Source organism: Coptis chinensis, chromosome 8, assembly GCF_015680905.1.
Source record: "Coptis chinensis isolate HL-2020 chromosome 8, ASM1568090v1, whole genome shotgun sequence".
Taxonomy (NCBI): domain Eukaryota; kingdom Viridiplantae; phylum Streptophyta; class Magnoliopsida; order Ranunculales; family Ranunculaceae; genus Coptis; species Coptis chinensis.
This window is the reverse complement of record NC_141463.1, coordinates 59,046,080-59,068,124: the sequence shown is the minus strand read 5'-3', so window position 1 is coordinate 59,068,124 and position 22,045 is coordinate 59,046,080. Positions and strand designations below refer to the sequence as shown.

Here is a 22,045-nt window from a genome sequence, read left to right as displayed (position 1 = left end):
GTGGGAAGGCACTTGATTTTGATCTCTCTCAAGATGGTCTATACTATCAATAAGATCAATTATAACAAGTCACACACTCATATTCCGGAAATACATAAACAAAGGAATTCCACAGTCAAACTACCAAGTTCAATTCATTAGAACATGAGTTTCGTTTTGGAACTTGGATTTATCTATTATCAATTACGATAACTTTCTCATTCTAAATTGAGGAGGATATCTAATTGCTTTCACTTTAAGCCATGAGATTCTGACCATTTTGCTGTTGTGTTGAATTAACTCATTTGTGTTTTACATCAATTTATCAACTCTTATTTTGCATGAATAGGAAACAAAGGTTTGTCTATGGAACCATACTAGACAACATTGCAAAGGTTAAAGGGATCATCAAATTTGAGCTACATGCTGAATCGGAGGCTGAAAAAGAAACGCTAGAGGCTGGAGGAAATATTTGAGGAATCTATGACTTAGGACCTGCAAGATTTGGTTCTAAAGCTATTTTCGTCTCTCATGAGCCGGGTGTCAAGTGTGAAGAGGATGATGGCTACTTAATATTTTTCGGTCCATGATGAAAATACAAGGTAACTTCTCTTCCTAAATGTAAGTAATCATGAAAACACTGTCAAAGTAATGTTATCATTATCATTAGAAGCGTTTAATTGGCAACTACAGAGGTATCTTCCTTTAAATCAATAACCTTTCTTGCCTTAGAAAAAGATCCACATGCTCGCATACGGAATGTTGTTCACATTGTTCTAGAGATTCAAGTTTCTCTTTTGTTGTTGTATAAAGTTCATCTCCATGAATCTTATAGTCTGTTACAGATGAAAATAGGATCCCCTGAATTTGTTTAATTAAGAAATTCATAGTCTCGTGGACATATATTATAAGCCTGAATGAGTTGTGATGACCTAGAAAAACTAGATAAGTGTTTGCATCGTCACAGTTGTGATATATATAAACACCTACGTTACAATGATTTTTGGCTTGATTAGGTCAAGTTGATATACTGATATAAAAATACCCCTATGTGCTTGGGATATCCCTATCTTGATTTATGACACGAAAAGGACCACACCTAGATCATTATGAAATTGAAGGGAAGTTTGTTTGTGGATGGATTCGATGAGGTTAGAACAAAACAGTGAAAGAATCAAAATCTTAACTCACAGAAGTTTTTGCATGTTATAGTTGAAGAAAGAGAGTTCACCATTTGCTTATTAATGTATGTAATGTCATTAATGTCATCTGCTTTTTCTCTGCAGAGAAAATCCTCTGTAAATGTCATTGATGCAAAAACAATGTCACCAGATCCTGTTGCTGTTGTTGAGCTCCCAAATAGAGTTCCATATGGGTTTCATGCTTTCTTTGTAACGGAGGTTTGTATTAGTGACTTTATTCAGTTTATGCAGTATCCATATACTTTAAGGCCTTATTAATATATACCATAATTCAATTAGTAGAGTATAACACTTGCTTAGTGTGATGACACACTAAATTCACTACCACTAAAACTTAAGTGTGATGACGGAAGGAGTTATTTAGTGTCTTAGTGTGATGACAAAACTTTAAAACTTATCTATTTGGTATACATATACTTTAAGGCCTTATAAATATAGCATCTCAAGTAGTCTAATTGCAGAACGAATTAAAAACTCTTAATCGGTTCTTGGTTTTCTAGGGTGGATTGCAGAGCCTTCTTGACTATATAAAGGATAAGGATGCAGACAGAGTATCAACAGGTCTTGCATCTTCACTAGATACTATTCTTTGAGTTGGAGCTTTTCTGAGGTAGTCATTTGTTTTATTGTGAGTCCGAGGTAATTATTAAGTTCAAGAAATATCGTATATACCGAAATTGTTTCAAGCCTATCTAAACAGTGTTTGTTCTCCAACATATCTTGATAGTCTTTGAGTTCTGTCAAGATAGTACTGTTGGAGTTGGTGTGTAGAACTGATCACATTTTCTAATTTTGGAATGTCGGGGCTCAGATTTGTCCTTTTGTTACCTAAACAGTTCTGAAATACCCAAGGTACAGAAGCCTCCGATTTTCTTACAGAATGATTTATATCTTATGAAAGTATCTATTTAGTGGCACCACATTCATTTTGGTAGACCAAGGTTTAGAATGTCAGAGGTCTTAGACATGTGGAGCTGTGGAGGAAAGGGAGATTATGGTTTCTTGTATACTTCTGCAATAATTGTATTCTTGACTCTTAACCAATTTTTGCCTGAAATTCTAACATTTCATATAACTAAAGGCTTACAGGAAGAGGTACTATTGAATTCATCATAGAGAAAGGGGATGGTTCAACCTTTCTCCAGTTGCTGGCGAATCCAAAAGTCAGGCCGTCATTCAGGTTCGCCATAGATCAAACAGGTTTACTTGCGAGCATATAGGAATGTAAAGTTAAAAAAAAACCTGTTTCATAATTTACACGTTCTCATAATCACACATCCTGAAGCCGTTCTTGTGGTGCCATTTGGTACTCTACACAAATCGCTCTTAAGAAGTAAATACTAAATGCGGATGCACAATGCCCATTGAATTAGTGCATATCTAGGTAATTACTGTAAAATGTACAGTAAATAAACATATATTAAACTTTTAGCAGTGTAAGTCTAGGTCTTGACCTCATGTATGTGAGTTTTTGGCACAATTTATCTGTCCATTGTCCACCTTGAGGTAGTCTATTAATAAAGCAAAGGCTCACGAGGCTTAGGTTAGTCACTCACGGTATTCAAGATGTATGTTAAATTGTTAACACTTATTTTTTTGATAGTTTTACAAATCGCTCTTAAGAAGTAAATATTTTGCGCAGATGCACGATGCCTTTTAAATTAGTGCATAAGTGCATATCTTGGTAGTTGCTCGAACTTGTACAATCAATGAACATTATTTTAAACCTTTTTAAGTCTAGGTCTTGACCACATGTATTTGAGTTTTTGGCACAATCTTTTTGTCCATCTTCCACCTTGAGGTTGTCTACTAATAGGGTAGTGCTTTGAGAGGCTTAGGTTAGTCACTCTGGCACTCAAGGTGTATGTTAACACCTTTTTTTTTTTGGATACTTACAACTTTATTTCCCTGAACCCTTGAATCTCCTTTCCCCTTCAATGCGGGACTTGATCCCAACACTGTGGGTCCAACCGTCCAACCTCCCAAGTCTTGACTACTTAACTCTATATTGATGATATTTTTTCATCCTTTCAGGTTGTTATTGATGGATATTCAACCCCTTTGACAGCAGGGAACTTTGCAAAACTGGTAAGGTAGTTGTCCCTCGCCTTGGCCTTTTGGAAATTCATAATGTTTCTTTAACAGGCATACCCGCTTACTATAACCTCTGTTGAGATATGTAGTATATCCCACACAAGGAGTTCAAAGTCTTTCATATAATAAATTAGTTCCTGGAGCCTCTTCACTTATTCCCGCTTTGAGTTGGATGCTCCAAATTTAAGATGGAATAAGAGCACATATTTCAGGCACAACAGAGTCTTTACAATTTTATTTTCTTTTGCAAGCTGATGCCAAAACATTGAAAAAAGATTGCTGCCCTGAAGTGATAGAACGATATTTAGCTGAGTGTAGGGCTAATGAGAACCAGGGCATTTCATTTTCTCCAACATCTTTGAATCTGCAGGATGTTTTTGCAATAGTTACTCAACATGGTGAAACTCTTATACATGTTTGCAATACTGACTGGCTTTATGTAAACTATTACACACACGACCTGGCCTTATGCTTGAGGTATTCGAATACCCTCGGCTACTAGTAAAGAGAACCACTTTTCAACTGTCATGTGGAGAATATTGTCAGTTTAAGAAATATCTGAGGCTATATGGAGCAGAAGCCAAATGGTGGGAGCGTCATCTAGCAGAGATGTCATGTACTTGTAATCTTTGGAGCTTTATACATGTTATATGCAAATTGAGCGCATTCTCAAGTGTGACATACTTACTCCATTTCTATTTTGTCTATTTTGAAACAATCCCTTCTGCTGAAATGATCATTCTCTTAGTAGCGATCATTCTCTTAGTAGCCCAAAGTTGGTGCAACAAATTTTAACGTCAACCAAAGTTGGTGCAACAAATTTAAGCGTCAATGGTACAAAAAGATACGAATATGAGGTGCTATACTGCTATCTAAATAATGTTATTTTTTTCACAATTGTTCCTGAAGGCTGAAGCTCTGGCTCAACATTACTCAGACCACATAACCCGCTGTGAGCCAAAAAAAGCATTCAAAATAAGGTCCTCACCCCAGACCAGAGACCAAATCAAGATCAATTGTCTGAATTCTAAAGTCTAAAAGCATATCTATTGTCGTGTTAGGCTGTGCGAACTCCATTTTGTTTTCGTCATTGACATACTAATATATCGGAACGTTTCAATCAATGCTCGGTATCTCATTTTATCAATTACCCATATCATATTTTCATGAATCTTCTGATATATCGTAGCATTTTGTTCAACGCTGAACAAGCTTGGAACATAAGAAATCGTTTCACTTTCTAAAACCGCCGCTATTATTTTATAACTCTTCCAAAACTTTGGACACAAAAACCAATTTCTTTTTTACTTAACGACTATTGCTTACGTATGTCTGAAAATCAAATAGAATTGGAGTTCCCTTCAAGTCAACAGCTTCCACTGCATCACGTAATGTGAATTGTAAGTATGCTCACCCACTTCGGTGGGTTTTATTTGGCATCGCGTGCAGAGCACGTGCATCTTGCTAGTAACAATAATAAATAAATAAATAAAATGTTAACCTCAAAGTAACAAGTTTAAAGCAACCATAAGCAATCAAGTCAACAAAAATACTCATAAATGTTGAGTCATAATAACCATAATATGACAGTAATCCAAGTCAACAAAATGTAAATACGATAGTTATCCAAATAATTAACGCACATTATTTGCAAAGATTATGTCATCCTAGAAGTAATATTCTTCTGGAATTGGATCTTAAGTCTATTTTCTTGAAGATTCAAAAGTTTATTGTTATGAGAAGCGTGGAGGGAAAGAGCTTCCAAGGAGTTAAGATAAAGAGAATCATCCAGCAAACCCAAAACATATAACTCTTGCCTTCATCCACAAGCTTCTTGTCTCCCATGGTTTCAGTCTTCACCATCTCCACAAGCTCCCCAATACTCTTAACAAGAGGATCTGCTGGCTCAATCGAATCTCTCTTACATTTTTGCTGCGAGCTACTTGTATCACTCTTTGCTCGTGACGTAGTCGGAACCTGTCTTTGGTTAGGTGGTCCATCTGCTGGAGTATTCTGTACATATGTAGGAGATTCTTCATTATCAGATGGGATATCATGAGAAAGATTATATTGTGTGTCATCCATGGGTACATCCTGTGATGTGTAAGGATCATAGTCTCCACAAATTGTGATATTAGGGAAGTAATCAGCTCCGTGAATCTGGTTATCCTCATCTCCATCACTTTCAATATTCTGAACCTTTGCAACATCATCATTGGGGGGATTCGTCATTGGAATTGGATGCTTGTGATTAAACATTTCATCGCCAGAAGTTAGGGTGGGCTCAAACAAGGATTTTAACAAGTCCCTATTCATCAACGGAGCATGCCTGAATTGACCCGTCAACGGATATTTCTGTTTATAGCAAAAAAAAATCAAATTAAACAAATAAAATAATATGCATACGCTTATATAACTTGTATGAACAAAAATATGTGAGTTTCTACCTCAATTAAGTCGTCCCAAACTTCATCTGGGAATTCAAAGACACCTCCAACAAAATCGACTCTATGTCCCGTCCGTTTTGATAGTAACCTCCATGCCGCATATTGCTTTCGGAGGTAATCACATTGGTTCTTGAGTTGCCTTTGTGTGTATTGGACATTGTAATTCTTGCTCATTTTTTCATTAATCTTAGTCCATGACTTTGATTTTAATGAAGTTCCACTAAAGCCTTTATTATTAACCTCGTCCAAACACATTTCAATGAAACATTTTTTCTACGTATCATCAGTCTTTAACCTAAGATTTGGAGCAAATTTCTCAACCACTTCCTGAGTTTTTTTTTTTTTTTTTTTATCTCTTTCTTAACTCTTGGAGTTAATTTTTCCTCGGCCTAATGTCACTCATTAGCCATTTAAATGAATTTAAAGTAATGCCCACTAATAAAATAAAAAAAATACATAGAAACATAGACGAATGCAGTTTTGAATAAAAACAAATATTTGCACAATCTACTCACTAAGAAGAAACAATAGTTCCAATTCATGACAATCTACTCACTGCAAGCTTGATCATAAATCTATTGTTCATGACAGCAGAGAAGAACCTGGCCTCATGACCTTTTTCTCTTTTTTGTATCAAGATAATTCATATCCTTATATGATTTGTCAATGAGCTAGTTACCCGCGTGGCAATATTTTGACTCCTAATTGTCAGTAACCTTACAAGTTCAAGAACGTTTTTCCCATCAAGAATTGATTTAATTGCATAAAGCAAAAGCATATTTTCTCATCAAGTATCTCGCGAGTAGTTTTATTCATTATTGTGGTTTTCTAGCTTTCTTGTAAGTTCATAATTCTTTGTTGATCCTTTGGTTTGGGCTGCTAAACTTTCGATTGTACTACTTACTACAGTGCTGTATAGCACAGTATAAAAGCAAGAGCCAAGAAATAATGTGAAAACTCCCTTGGTAGAAACAAGAACTACTTGGTTTTACAGGTTAAAAGCTTGAAGAATATTATATTTCATGAAACAAGTACCTGGTTGAAATGACAAACAATACCTATCGATCTGTTAATGAAATCACAACAAGCATCCTTATATCGTACCCTTCTAGGACCCCACACATCTAGCTCTTAAAGAAACAATTGTTGAAACATGTGTCTCCCTAAATTTGAATTGGATTAAGGGCTGTACAAGCTATTGAAAAAAGCAGTAGAAACAACAATGTAACGAGCTTGAATCCTCACTTCACAAAGGAGGAAAACGCTATTGTTTCTACTTAGTTTATGCTATAATTCCATTGTCCTCATTTTCAAATGGAACAAAGTACATATGTGAAACTTGTCACTGAGACATCCAAAGGCCATAATCATCAACACCTTCAAAAATTGATAAATCAAATTCCAGATCCTGGATCAACACACTTTTTCAACGCACTCCACTTGGAGTAAGGTTTCTAGCTCTTTTTTCTTAGGGTGTCTTCGAGATTGAAAGTTCCAACTTCTAGTTTGTAAATCAAGTTACTTTGAACTTTTATTCTAACTTCTCGTTACAGCTAGTGGAGAGTTTCTCAACTACCTAAGAGTATTCGTTCAAGACTTCAAGGTACGTATTTGGTAGAAGTCTAAACTATCAAACTCCAGTAGATCATATGGCGAAATCCCTTAACAAGTCATCTTGTAGATCATATAAGCTAGTTACCCGCGTGGTAATATTGATAGATACCTAGTTGTTCTAGCTATATATATCTGTGTATATCATGAGAATATTTTCCGCGTGAACTCCTACTGATTATGAACGGTCCTGGATATATAAAAAGAACTTAACAAAAACACAAAAACATCTTTGCCAATAAAAAAAACAACAAAAACACAAAAACAAACAGATATATAAACGGTATACACAACAAATATTAAGAATGAATCAAAGATAAATAGAGTAGAGAAATCAGTATTTGCTAGAAAAAAAAAAAATTGATAAAACACGATTTTTACATACCTAGTTATTATAGAGCAACAACCAAAAGTGGGAGAAGATGATAGAATTACGTTGTGGGGGTTATCAAGTTATGGAAGGGTAGAGAGGGTTATCAAGTTATGGAAGGGTAGAGGTGGAAACCTAACTTGAGTGACTCTTTCTTCAGCGTTTAGTGAGAAAAGAAACGCAGAATGCTGAAGTCGGTTTAGACCTTTGAATGCTGAAGACTCCTATAAAAACAAACAACTTACCTTTCGCTGAAGGCTGAAAACTTAGCGTTCAGCGGTGCTGAATGCTTTGAAAAAAAAAAAAAAAAAAACAACCCCTAAATTATATTGATACACGCGGTGAAATATCAATAATTGAGCTATATCACATATAAATATGTGTCTGCATGGTGTCTGACACACACTCCCATACATATTAGTTTCAAAATATGGCATGTCCATTTCAGGGGAGGCAGTATATCCACCATCCACAACTGACCAAAAACACTTTTGAGTGACTTGCAAACTTTTCTTTCTACAGAGTAAACACTTAAAAGCCATAACAAGCATAAAAATTGTAAAATCATAAAGCATTTTCTATCAATAATCATAAGGAGGAACCAATTTTACCTAGAAAGTGTACAATCGTTGTTGTTCCATTTTATGAAACTTGGTCAACATTCCAGTGGTATAAGGTGGATGAGGAACTTTTTTTTATCAATAAAATATAATTTCATTCCAAAAACTTGTTTCAGCCGAGAATGTGCGAGATGTTGTAATGTGTCGGCATTTAGTCCTGAAAACAAAGACAAAAGAGAAGGGAACAAGTAGATAGGTAAAAAAGAAGAAGCAGAGATGGCCGGGAAGTCTAGTACTTATTCACTGAAAAAACAACACCGTCTCAAAAAGCCCTTGTTCAAAGACCTTGTTGATTGGGTTCGTCCTGATACTCGTGGCTTTCATCAATGCAGACCAGCATGTCAGTCCTCTCTTTTTTATTCATTTTTATTGTTTTTTATTGAAATCTTTTCTTACCCACAATTCGGGGTTTTAGAAGGGTTTATGTTAAGAGTGGTGTAATTGTCCTTTTGGTGCATTTTGGGCTTGAGGTTTAAGCTAAAATGTCATGTAATTGTGGAGTTTCAAAATGTTTAAATTGGATTTGCCCCAAAGGCTACTTTGGTATCCTTCACTTGTTGATCCTCAATTTTTGTTCCCTGGATTAGTAAATGGAAGTAGCATAGAATCATATATTTAACTCTTGTATGTTGCTATTACAAGTTTGGGTCTTCGTGTATTTGTCTACTCGTTTGTTGGTTTCAGTCATTTGGTTCGTACAATAGTTTGATTCTTCAGGTAAACATGTCTACATTAGGAGCATCTGTTGCAAGCCTTAATTCTGCCTACTATGTGGGAAAGTGTTTTACACAAATTAATGATTTTGAGTAGAATGCTCTTTCAATAATAGCTTATCACTTCACTTGGAAAAGACGGTTGAGGTTTGAGTGTTCATGATGTTCTAAGTGGAATCAGCCCCGCTACGAAACCACTTGGGAGTGTCAGACTTGCTAGAATTCAGCAACTCAAAAAGCCAAAGTGATACTCTAACTTTTCACGTTCTACGCATTCGATAAATAATTCTATTGCACACCAAAAAGTTTAAATATATTAAAGAGTAGAGCTCCTATAGGGAGATGGTTTAGGCAGCAAAGGCAGATGTCATTCTGTTCAAAAGATGAATGTGGAATAATTTGACAATGAAGGATTCAAAGGGTGTGAATCATTACTCAAATTCATTCAATAACATGAAGGATTTGTAACATAAACATGTCTAAGTCCATAGAGAGTCCAAAAAGGGGTGAACTCACAAATATTCGGCTTTATTCAGATTCAAGAGTTGCTCTTACAATTGTTTTTGTTTTCGGACACAGAATCTGTCTTGCTAGGTCTGATGGCATAAATCCTGCCACCCCATGTGGAACACGGTGTTGGCAGTGGACAAGAAGTATCAGGGTGAAGAGGGTGCACTAAAAATGATTCAAGCGGTGGAGTTTCCGTGGTCAGAATGGCACCGTGTATTTGATCCGTGGACAAGAAAAGACCGCTGCTAGGGGGCAGAAGGCATTCCATTGGTGTAGGGAGAACATGGGGTTTTGGGAGAGAGAAGTGTGGCTAGGGGCTAGGGCTAAAAGATGGAGGCAACGCCATCTACCGGACAGGTAGAAGGACCGCCGCAAACCACTGTGAGCAGTTGTCATCTACAAACTTATACCATCATTTCTCCTTTAGACTGTAGATCTCATCGGTATCCACAGTGAGATTTGAGTTCGGGCGTAACGTTAAGTTTTGACGTCTCACTACGGTTCCAGGAGTCAATATCCAAAAACCCAGACAAAAGTTCAAAATTTTGGGAACTGAAATGATTTGATACTGAACATACTGTTATTGTCTTAGCTGAGATAATGAAGATGTGGATCAAAAGGAGGGGGGAGAATATTTTTTCTTTTTCAAGCATTGATGATGTAGCGTTCAGTATTGAGGCCGTTTACGTAGTCCTTGCTATTAATTCTGGGTGAGGATTACCATTTTAACAGGCTCCGTCCCTTGCCAAATTGATTAGCTTGGCTACTAAAATAAAACAAGGGGCGACTGAGGGACGCTTAGATCTATAGATTCTTTCCGATAGTTTACAGTGATTCCTCTATTCTGCTTCATCTCTGAGGCTTGAAATATATGTTGTTTCCTATTTAAATGGAAGACTAGAAATTTGAAATAGGGCTTACTGACCTGCAAACTATCATTCAAACCACAGTACCACTGTACATGAATATATGGTCATATTGAAAAGAAGGATTTTAGATTTTTGATGTCGATGTTCCCTTAAAATGGTGGCCAAAATTTAGCAAGACCTCGAACTTGAACTATTGGAGTCTGAGATCATTTACTCATTTAGCATTGATCGCCTTCTTGTAAATCGTCCTTAAGCAACCAATGTTTGGAACTTATTCCTTTTCTCATTCAATAGACCTTGGGATATATTGATTGTGGGTCCCTTATCAAGAAAAGCTAAATGGCTAGTTATCATAACTTATCATATTCCAAGCACTATTATGTGGACGTTATGGATGGAAACTTGGAAAGAAACTTGGGGATCTTTGAGCATAAGGAGAAGGAACTTCAGAAGATAGTTAGGAAGAGGTCAAAGAAGTATTGTTTGATAGGGCTAATGGGTGTCCAAGGTTTCGAGAAGTGGGTTACTTTGCAATTGGGACTCTTTTGTACTTTGAGGTTTGTATGGGTATGATTTAGTAGCTTCTTGCTACCTAAGATCATATGTAAATTGTAGTGTGTAATTGTTTCAAGCTCGAATGAATGAAATGTATTTTACCGAATAATAAAAAAAAAAGGAGTCTATGAGATCATACAGCAGGCCTTTAAAGGTTCAGGTTCCCGACATTCTTGTATTCTTAGGTCTCCAGTACCATTGTCTGAGCTTATTTACAATTTCAAAGCAAATATCCCTAAAATCAGGAGTACTCTTTAGTAAAGTGTGGCATCTTGAGTGCTTGAGGGTAGTGTGGATGGGTATTTATTGGCTAGTACCTAATTCAAAACTTATGCTTGAATGCTCAATCATACACTGTACTTAGGGCGTGGATTTAAAATTCTTAAAGAAAACACCGTAAGTAACAATAGCAGTGCTGAGAGATTTACAAACTTAATTTCTAATCAGAGCTTTTGTTTCATCACTATGTGACTATATTGTTTGTGGAAGAATATAACATGGACAAAATGAAAAGGTTAGAGGAGAGTGCATTTAGATCCAGGATCCATCGATGCCCAGAAGATCAGTTTCACTACACAGGACATATTTAAAAGATCTTTATGTTGATAGAGGGTATGAGTTGTACCTATGATTTAGAAAATGTAAAATGCTTCCTTGATGTTCCCTTAGAGAAAACATTGTAGCTGCTGAGAAGCAGAAGGGCCTTGTAAGAATTAGTGTTCATTGTCACAAGTCCTTTATACCCTTGATGTTATGATTGTTATCTCTTTCTTAATTTCCTCTTGAATCTTTTGACTTCATTGAACCGATAAATTCTGTAATTAATTGCATCTTTTCTGAGCAGTCCACTTGTGTTTATTAATTCTCTATCCTTTAACTATCAAAGCGTTGTGAATATTAGGTAAGTGTTACTGAAAAAAAAATGTATTCTTCTGTAACTTTTGAGTTTCGTGGTTAGTTCAAATGTAACTGAGGTTTTATGTTTTTCTTCATAATTCATATTATAATTTCCTTTAGTTTCTTGTTGTTAACGTAACCAGGCTAACATTGTTTTTATAATTGGCAGTTCTGAGGACTGGTGCAGTAAATGCCGCATCAGGATCTGCTTATGTTGAGTTTGGGAGTACCAAAGTCATAGTATCTGTGTGAGTACTTCACCATTCCTTACAAGGAAACATGTAAATGTAGTTATATCTTGTTGTGCTTTTTTTTTTTTGCTCGGTAAAGGTGTATATATTAAAAATAAAACAGAAAAGGATGAGATATCCTTATGCGTACAACATGAATGGTGAAAAGAAACAAAGAGGAAAGAAACCAGAGAAAAAATTCTCTAGAATTAATAGGCAAGTTATTGTGCTATGCAAGTTATTTTCTCCTATTCTTTTGGTTATCTGTATAAATTCTCTAGAATTAATAGGCAACAAAAGTCATGGCTTGGCTTTTGAATTAGTATTCCCAGATATTCCAGGCACTTGTTGTTCCTTGATATGTTGACCTTTAATAGTGTTCTCGTTACTTAATTGCTAGGGATTTTTTGTAATCAAACATAGTCCAATTGATATATTTGTATTTACGACATTCTTTATTAGTTTAAAAATATTTATCAGAGTATCCGAACAACAACCAGTAGTCCACAAATTTCCTCCCCCACAAGAAGATTTGGGGCAACTCAGTTTATCTTAGAGTTTATTTTGTTTGTCAGGCGGCTTTCCACAAGATTATTCAACCTATCGATAACTTGATTAGGAGAGAAATGTATATTCTCGATGTGCGTCCCTTTAGAAAGATGTTGACTCAAGAGGTGGGTCATCTTCTAGAGCTTTGTCCTCGGGGGAAAATTTGGAGACTTCCACTCTTCCTCTTTCGACTCAGCCTTAGACACCACCTTTGGGCATTTAAGAAGCTTTAAAGACTGAGTAGACTGGTCGTCTTCATTCTTGAAGGACTGGTGGTTTGGTAGATCACATTCCTAAGGCTATTCTATTGGTCTTATGGGACTGAAATAAGAGGACTTTTGAAGGCAAAGAAATGGATCTTCATCTCATTGTCCTTGAGGTCAGGATGACTCTTTTTGATTGAGCAGCTAGTAATTCTTCTCCCCAGAGAGTCAAGGCCAAGGAGTTTATATTCAATGGGCTTTGTTAGTAAAGAAAGCATTTTATTCTGGATTGTGACACTTACATGAGGGAGCAAGAGCTAGGATGACACATGATAAATGGGCCAAGGCTTGCCGACCTAGTTAGGATATCTTGGTTTCCAGACATATACCCATTCACCCTCTCTCTTTGGTTGTAATGGAATTTCTGCTATGAGCTATGAGATGTCATTTTACTGTCTAAAAAAAGGTTTTCACTTACATTATCTTAAAAGTAGAAGGCTGGGTCATAATTGTATTAACATTCTATGTATCCATTTTAGAGTATCATATGCCAGTTCTACAAAATTGCTTAGCCGCGTAGGTGATCTCTAAGAGAGACCCTTTTTATGATGTATTTATGAAAGATGTGCAGAGATCCCCGTGTTTGTAGTTTAAGCCCTCTTAAATAGTTTATTAGATTATCCTTCTGGTGTAGGCATCCTCTTCCTTCTTGAAGTAATTTTACTAAGAGCTCCCCCCCCAAGTTAGTTAATGTTGACATCATGTATTGTTCTTACTTGTTCAGGTTTGGTCCTAGAGAAAGTAAGAAAGCTATGCTGTACAGTGATATAGGTCGCCTAAATTGTAATGTTAGCTATACAACTTTTGCTACTTCTATTCGTGGACAGGTATATGGTTTGTGCTCTTCACGAATGTGGTATTCCTAATATGCGCTACTTGGGGTGTGATAGTGATAAACCTTTTATGTTCAGGGTTCAGACCACAAAGAGTATTCCTCTATGCTTCATAAAGCTTTGGAGGGTGCTGTAATGCTGGAGAGTTTTCCAAAGACGACTGTAGATGTTTTCGCATTGGTGTTGGAATCTGGTGGCAGTAAGTTTGCACTTTCATTCTTGTTTACCAAAAATGAATAAGTCGCCTTTGGACTGCTTGCTATTTCGAGATTCCATATTTTATAAATTTATATTCATTCTAGGTATCCTGAATCCTCGATATTGGGTTTCGTTTTAGGGCATTTGTCTCTTTCAAAAATTCTGTAGGATCCTGCAGCTTGCAGGATCATTGCACTCTAATATGATTTCATTCTAGATGGGTAGTATTTTCTTCACTGCACCTTCTCCTCTCTGGATCATTGCACTCTAATATGACTTCTATCTCAATGGGTAGTGTTGCCTTCACTCATTCATTGGGCCTTCTACTCTCCTCTATATATTTGATGAGTAAGAAGCCCAAGTTTTGTTTGTCACTGCTGGGATCTATCATCTATCCCTGTTTATGCCATCCTCACAATTATTATATCAGATAATCCTTTTCTTTTCATACACCACCTTCGAAGTACTCCTTGTTAATAACATAAGCTCTTGATTCCTGTTGCTAAATGGTTAATAGTTGTGCTAGTCAGAAAATTTCTATTTATAATGATTCTATTTATAATGTGTTTTTTAAAATGTTGTTGTAGGTGATCTGCCAGTGGTGATATCATGTGCTAGCTTGGCCTTAGCTGATGCAGGGATCATGATGTATGATCTAGTTACTTCAGTTTCTGTGGTATGCTTGTCTGCAAATTTCTTCTCTCTTCCCTCCATCTTCATTTGTTGGTAAATCAGGTTCTATTGTTGTTGTTGTTGCTGTTGTTGTTTTTTTTTTTTTTTTTTTTTTGCGTATATTTGCCATCTTTTGGTGAACAAGCCCCTTCCCCTCCCCACTTTTTGTGCACTCTCTCATAGATCATGACATTATATCTTATTTATTGAATTCCTTTGGATGTTCATACACAATTGCTCGTGTCTGTGTTCCCTCCCAAAATTATTGGTAGTGACCTCAGTAACCGTATAAGTTTAGAAGATCTAAGCTAGTACAAAGAGACATGGGATGCTTGGATGCATAAAGTTAAGCTATTGCGTACGGAACAATAAGAGTCGAACTATTATACACTGAGCAAAAAGATAAGCGTATTATCTTGGATGCTTACATCTTGAGGATTGTCCAGGGAAGAAGCTTCTGACACCTTGGGCGTCTAAGAAATAGCTATCTTCTTCCAATTGTTTGTCATAAAAATAGGCAAGCCACAAGGCACGGCCTCTAATGCATTTTGGGTTGCTTTCATACGAGTTAAAAATTAAAGAATGAGGTTTATACATGCATATATACGAGTTAGAACTCCCTCCACAGTCCACATAGTTTAGTCAGCTCGATACCTGAGCTAGTCCTATGTGATACACTGATACATAATATAATACACAATAGTTGTGGAGTGCGTAGATAACCCAGGGCTTATTCTGGAGATAAGGCGAACGATGGGTGATATTTAGCTTAGATGAATGGCATTTGTGCCATTTACTATTTAAGGGAGAATGTACTTTTAATTGAAAAGGTTTGACTATGCATGTGGTGAAGTAAAAGATTGCGTTCTTTTTGCGTGATCTTTTTTCTTTTCTGTTTTTTTATAATTTTTTTTAACCATCCAACTATTTAAGAATAAATTTTTGAAAACTTGGAATTTTTCAAAAGCACTAACATAGATTTGAAATGGAATAGGAAGATGAATTATTTGGTTGTCCCTATCATTTTTTGAGACAAATTTTGGTAGTACCTTGATGTCTTATGTAATCTTTAATCGAGTTCTATTGAGGTGGACGTCACCTGTTGTTGCACATCATTCTGATGATCACACTAGCGCTATACTTGTGTCAAAATTTTGGAAAGTATACTGTATAGGTGTCTTAGTAAAATGTGCTATTGTAACTTTGTTATGTCTTTCTTATCTATATTAACATTACTTGGTAGAATTGTAGATCCTCTGTAGAATCATGTCAGAAAGTATTGTCAAGTATATACCATTTACTACCAATGAGATAAATTTTTGTTTAGAATTTCAACATCTTCAGTTTCCTCTTTTACATATATTCTATCTTCCGATCCTTTCTTCCTTTTTTGCTCATTTTCACTGCTGCTTGTACTCACTATCTTACTTCTTTGGTTTTGTAGTCTTGTCTTGGGAAGAACCTTGTCCTGGATCCTATAACAGAAGAAGAAAGCTACCAAGATGGAAGTCTCATGATTACATCTATGCCTTCTCGTAATGAGGTTACTCAACTAACCCTCACAGGGGAATGGTCAACCCCAAAGATTCACGAGGTATGGAAAATTAGTAAATTACTATTACATATTGCTAGTGTTTATACTTGGAGTATTGGACAGAAACCTTTTAAGGGTGCTCATACTTGGAGTATTTGGGCAACATTGATCAATGACATTAATCACTTAATTCTAGTTCTTGTAAGTTACATTGATACGGATACGCCGACACGGATATAAAGTGTCTGACACGGCAAAAGATGATAAATTGAGGTATATCATATCCAATATGTGTCTGCCACGAACTCGTGGATTCCAACACGGATTACTTTTAAAATATGGCGTATCCATGTAGCATAGAGTTCTACCCATGGCATTGAGCAGATTAATAATTACCCACTAACAAAATTTTGTTATACACTAGGTGATTTACAAGAGATACGTCAGTTTGTTGCAATGATTAGTTAGAGAATCAGCACTATATTCAGCACTATGATTATGGCAGTCCCTTATCGAAATCATCAACCTCCCAAAGAATTTTGATGATTCTCCGAGGTGATGCAGTGAAGGAGATTAGCTATGTCTCGACGAAAATCTTGTCAAGTTTTAGCTAATGCAACGCATGAAGACCATACCTGAGCAGTGAATTCAGCAACGAGAGTTGAGACATGGCGACCTTTCCAAAGATGGACTGGCCATCAAAATAGTGTAAGGACAACCAGCTCCAGAAGGGACAGGATTGCCTCTTGAAGAGCCATCAGTATTAGGTAGTAAGTAGGTGGGAAGTATTAACACAGTGAGATCCTGGTCTCAGTTCCTTGCAATCTCTCAGACTAATCTTTCTAAGTGATTCACTAGGTTCCTCACTGTACGTGTCTTAGTGACACTAAAGTTTTGGTGTACACAATGTAGAAGCAAAAACAATACTAGCACTAAGCCATGTGGAAATGGGGGACACAATGTAGGTAGCCTCATCGATGTAGATGGCAAGAGTGATCACCACGACCAGATGGCTTCGACCATATTGTGATTATATAGAGGATGAAGGTCACTTGCGTTCTACATGCTTTAAGCTCCATCCAGAGCTAAGGCCAAAGAATGGACGTGGCAAACCTCGTATTGCAGCTATTTCTGAGGTTCCTTTTAGTTCTGGTGAAGGGGGAGCATAGGATGATCTCACTAGGGCATTTAATTCACGGATGATTGAATAAACCAAGATTTTACCATGACTGCAATTTTAGAGAGACGCGAAAGCCAAAGCCTATGGGGTCGCTTCTGTAACTGGGTAACCAGCACTGAAAACCGCCTTTACATTGGATGGTTTGGTGTTTTGATGGTCCCTACTTTATTGACCGCAACTTCTGTATTTATTATTGCCTTCATTGCTGCTCCTCCAGTAGATATTGATGGTATTCGTGAACCCATTTCTGGGTCTCTACTTTATGGAAACAATATCATTTCTGGTGCTATTATTCCTACTTCTGCAGCTATAGGGTTGCACTTTACCCAATATGGGAGGCAGCGTCCGTTGATGAATGGTTAGACAATGGCGGTCCTTATGAACTAATTGTTCTACACTTCTTACTTGGTGTAGCTTGTTACATGGGTCGTGAGTGGGAACTTAGTTTCCGTTTAGGTATGTGCCCTTGGATTGCTGTTGCATATTCAGCTCCTGTGGCAGCTGCTACCTCTGTTTTCTTGATCTGCCCAATTGGTCAAGGAAGCTTCTCTGATGGTATGCCTCTAGGAATCTCTGGTACTTTCAATTTCATGATTGTATTCCAGGCTGAGCACAACATCCTTATGCACCCATTTCACATGTTAGGCGTAGCTGGTGTATTTGGCGGCTCCCTATTCAGTGCTATGCATGGTTCCTTGGTAACCTCTAGTTTGATCAGGGAAACCACAGAAAATGAATCTGCTAATGAAGGTTACAGATTTGGTCAAGAGGAATAAACTTTTAATATCGTAGCTGCTCATGGTTATTTTGGCCGATTTATCTTCCAATATGCTAGTTTCAACAATTCTCGTTCTTTACACTTCTTCTTAGCTGCTTGGCCTGTAGTAGGTATTTGGTTTACTGCTTTAGGTATCAGCACCATGGCTTTCAACGTAAATGGTTTTAATTTCAACCAATCTGTAGTTGATAGTCAAGGTCGTGTAATTAACACTTGGGCAGATATCATCAACCGCGCTAACCTTGGTATGGAAGTTATGCATGAATGTAATGCTCACAACTTCCCTCTAGACGTAGCTGCTGTTGAAGTTCCATCCACAAATGGCTAAGACTTAGGTCTTAGTGTACGCCAGTTTTAGTGTATATGAGTCGTTGAAGTTGCAGGACTAATACCAAAATTCTTGTTCTGTCAAGAAAGCGGGTATTAGTCCTGCATTTTTGTTTTAAAAGTGTTTTATCCTCTATTGATAGATAGGCTGAAATCTGAAATAAGAAATGGAAAAATGAAGGAATTATTATCGCTTAGCGCTTGTGCTAAGGAAGAATGCTCCCTCGCAAAAAAAGATTCCTCTACAGGTGAATTCCCTCTTATCCGGTCAGGGCTTCTTCCCAAGAAATGAATAAGCTGCCGCCTTCTGGAGAGTGGTTTCAGCTCTCCCTCTCGCCTGCAATCGAGTGCCCTGCAGGTTTCAACTAAGCGGGTGCGTGCCTAGATGAAATCCAGCTATCGTTGAGTGAGACGCTACTGCTTTTCTTCTACGCTTGACTTGCTTGAAGAACGGAGTGAACGAGCCTATTTCCTTGTTCACTGCTACTGGCCTTTCCGTGGTGTAGTCTTTCGCATATGAATTCACTGGCCTTTCGAACAAAGTCAGTGTAGTCCCGATGGATCTCCACTTTCTGGACCCCCTCCTCTCTTGCAAAGAAGTCTCTCCCTCTGGTCCCCCCTAGAAGTTGACTTGTTGACGAAGCGGGTGCGTCTTGCTTTCTTCCCAAGGCAGGAAGGGTTCCTGAAGAAGCCAGCTAACAAAGCGGCTGGACTTGATTAGTAAGGGAGTAAGCCCTTACCCGTTGCAACCAAGCCTTTCTAATCTAATGAATAAAGGCGCATTGAAGCTCTCATTCTTGGTCGATATTCTTCGATCCTATTGGTGAAACTAAACAGAAGAGCTGCAAGAAGCCGTAGCCCCTGTTTATCAAGCCTTAGTCAAAGAGTGAGTGCCCGGCGTGTGGTAAAGGGGAAGGGGCCTAGAAGTGCCTACTACTAGACTACTCTACGACTTGCAGGCAGCTATGAAATTTCGGTAAGGGGCGAGCTAGAGCTCAAAGTGCCTCACTCACTAATATCATATCTTCTGCTCTGCTTCCCCACTAATTGACTTCGCAGGTGCTACTTTGCTGCCTGAATTCCCGAATAGCTGAGCTGGTGAAGTAGTCTTCAACATTGTCTGCAAGATCGTCTGCTGAGTCAAATGCCCTAGTAAAAATGCTGAATTTCTCACTTGCAAATGAGTCTCCCATACTTCTTTCTTTCCTCAAAAGGGTTACACTTTAAGGTGCGGTGCTGCTTTCCCATCCCCTGCAAAGAGAAAACCTCCCCTACTTTAGCATTCCCTCCTAAAGGTTTTTTCCCGTACAGGTTCTTTCACCGTCCCTCCCTGTATCCCCCGGGGGTGCTTCCATAATTCCAGAGTGAGTGGCGGTAAGTTCAATCAAGTGATATTTGAGACAGAAGCAAGCAATTGGTCCAACCAGTACTAGCTGACCTTCAAAGAGAACCCCACTCCGATCCGAGAGGCAGACTTCCACTGCAGAAACTTACTTTACGAAGCGGTCGTTCAGAGCAAGCATTTCCTTCTCCCTCAACATGAATTTGAGGCATAGAGATGGAATGGAGTCCGGGTCAGCCAACAACTCTGGCCCAGAAGCACGCTTGTCTTAAGTTGCATCCTTAGGCACATTCTACCTCTGCCTATTGGTCGGTAGAGCCAACTTCCGGCCTTGAACCCCTTCTTCGAACTACATTCAGCAAGCATAGGATTCGGGATTGGACAAGAGCACCCGCTAAGACAGAGTTCACCGCTCCACATGAAAGACCGAATTGAGCAGCCAACCAACCACTTGAGTGACCCGCTAAGGTAGTTACCCTCCCGGTATTCCCTCTCTGATCTTATAAAAAGAAATGCCCCAGAAAGAAAGCCAACAGATGAGCGAGCCTGCTTTTTCTATTGGATGGAAAGATACACTGCCCGCATTCCACCAACCAGTTTAATACCTTGACTCTCGGAGGGGTGATCTATGCTCTTGAGGTGAACAATAAAGGCAATCTGGTTGTACCACGTGCAGAAGTAGCAAGAAACTAGCACCTCTCTTCCGGCATACCATAGCCTAATAGGAAGGCAGCATAGGCAGGAAGAGGCCTCGTTGCGAGCCTGAAGACTCTTTCTTCTTTTATGGGTCGATCTGATTCCAAGATATGGGGGTTAGGGTTGCTCACCTATCAATGCAATTCCTCCTATGTCTCACAACATCCCCCGCCAAAAGTGCTCCTTGCCCACTTGTTGACGAAGTGGGGGCGGGCTGCTTTTATTTTACACCTTCTCTAGAGTTTGAGGAAAAGACGCATTCCCCACTCTAGCAGGAACCCGGTAGCACCTACTTACAAATAGAAATAATTGGTCTATTGCTTAAAGTATGAATATAAGCAAGCTTTCTTATTCTAAAAAGACAGATAGAAATATTCAACAACAGTTCGGAAGGCAAGAGCGATCACCACGTTCAGCCACTCACTCTGGAATTACTTACCATAGAACTCCGCTTGTTTTGGTGTACACTGTCTATACATTGTCTATGGTCGATCACAAGGGGTGATCCAAGGTAAATGGCAAGAGCGTATTCCTCACAGTACGTGTCCGTAACCACCCATACATTGCCTATGGTCGATCAGAATGTATGGCTTTTGGCGTGCACAATGGTGGAAGGTAGAAGCGAAGGCTTGCACCATTAAATCTTCCTGAGTTTCTAGCTAACTGTATGGGCCAAGACATTGACGTGAATGTAGTCAGCCACAGCATTTATCTCCATAAACACGAGGACCATCTACTTAGAAAACGTACTGGTATTGTCCCCGAGAAGCGTAGAGGATACACGCATATCATAGGCCCTGGCTATAGATACTCAACAAACATATGGAGCTCGGCATTCTGCCCAGTATCATTGAAAGAGCTAAAATGATTAGAATGAAATCCTCTTTGTTCAAGGAAGTCAGCAGTTGGAGTTATGTGATTGTTTCTATTACTTTTCCTCATCTGATTATAATTTTGTAACTTCAAGTATGAAAACCGTATCTGCAAGTGAAAACTTGGAATAGAAACTTTACTTTTAATAGGTATAGCAAGCATATGAAAATACTTGCTCAGCTACAGTAAATTTGATGCTGCAAATAGACATTCTTTGGAACTATAATAAACATTGCATGCTTCGCCATCCTAAAATTGCAGTAGTATTTATGTGTTGATGAGTATCTAATGTAGAAAATGCATGCTGTTGATCGCATATATTTCTTTTTTCCTTATGAATAGGCAATGCAGCTTTGCCTGGACGCTTGTGTGAAGCTTGGGGAGATAATGAGGTCATGCCTGAGAGAATCTGCTTCTGCACCAGAGCAATAGTTCAAACTTTTATCTGACCATCTTCAAGTGTTTGGCTACAGTAAATTTTGGATATCTGCTTAATATATAAAGCAGTTTATGGGAATTTCCTCAGTTGTATCTTTTGACATGATATATATACTAGTAGTGAACATAGCAAAAATCCTTGTCCCACCAGTTTGAAGCAGTCCCAGAATATTATTGCTGTTTATGTTCAGACTTGAGACGTTAATGGTAAAGTATTATTTATAGGAGCTCATCCTATGGCCTATATTAAAACACGGACACTATT

At 38.0% G+C, this 22,045-nt stretch overlaps 2 protein-coding genes and 2 long non-coding RNA genes across 4 annotated transcripts; 3 read left to right on the top strand and 1 right to left on the bottom strand.

The window, feature by feature from the left end:
* Window positions 1-395: 395 nt before the first annotated feature.
* On the top strand, window positions 396-1,768 carry LOC147482185 (uncharacterized). The gene is made up of 3 exons (XR_015203473.1): window positions 396-581; window positions 1,268-1,379; window positions 1,682-1,768. It is a non-coding gene; the product is annotated as an uncharacterized LOC147482185 (long non-coding RNA).
* Window positions 1,769-2,025: 257 nt separating this feature from the next.
* On the top strand, window positions 2,026-4,027 carry LOC147482184 (uncharacterized). Its single transcript, XR_015205222.1, has 2 exons — window positions 2,026-2,361; window positions 3,216-4,027. It is a non-coding gene; the product is annotated as an uncharacterized LOC147482184 (long non-coding RNA).
* Window positions 4,028-4,994: 967 nt separating this feature from the next.
* LOC147482183 (uncharacterized) lies at window positions 4,995-6,032 on the bottom strand. The gene is made up of 2 exons (XM_086579229.1): window positions 5,723-6,032; window positions 4,995-5,630 (listed from the first exon to the last, which is right to left on the bottom strand). Exons 1-2 carry the CDS (start codon window positions 5,975-5,977, stop codon window positions 4,995-4,997), a joined length of 891 nt encoding a protein of 296 aa, XP_086435355.1. The 5' UTR covers window positions 5,978-6,032.
* Window positions 6,033-8,409: 2,377 nt separating this feature from the next.
* Window positions 8,410-22,012, top strand: RRP41L (3'-5'-exoribonuclease family protein). The gene is made up of 7 exons (XM_086575779.1): window positions 8,410-8,663; window positions 12,037-12,115; window positions 13,634-13,736; window positions 13,821-13,941; window positions 14,528-14,616; window positions 16,057-16,206; window positions 21,685-22,012. Exons 1-7 carry the CDS (start codon window positions 8,540-8,542, stop codon window positions 21,772-21,774), a joined length of 756 nt encoding a protein of 251 aa, XP_086431905.1. The 5' UTR covers window positions 8,410-8,539; the 3' UTR covers window positions 21,775-22,012.
* The last annotated feature ends 33 nt before the right edge of the window (window positions 22,013-22,045 follow it).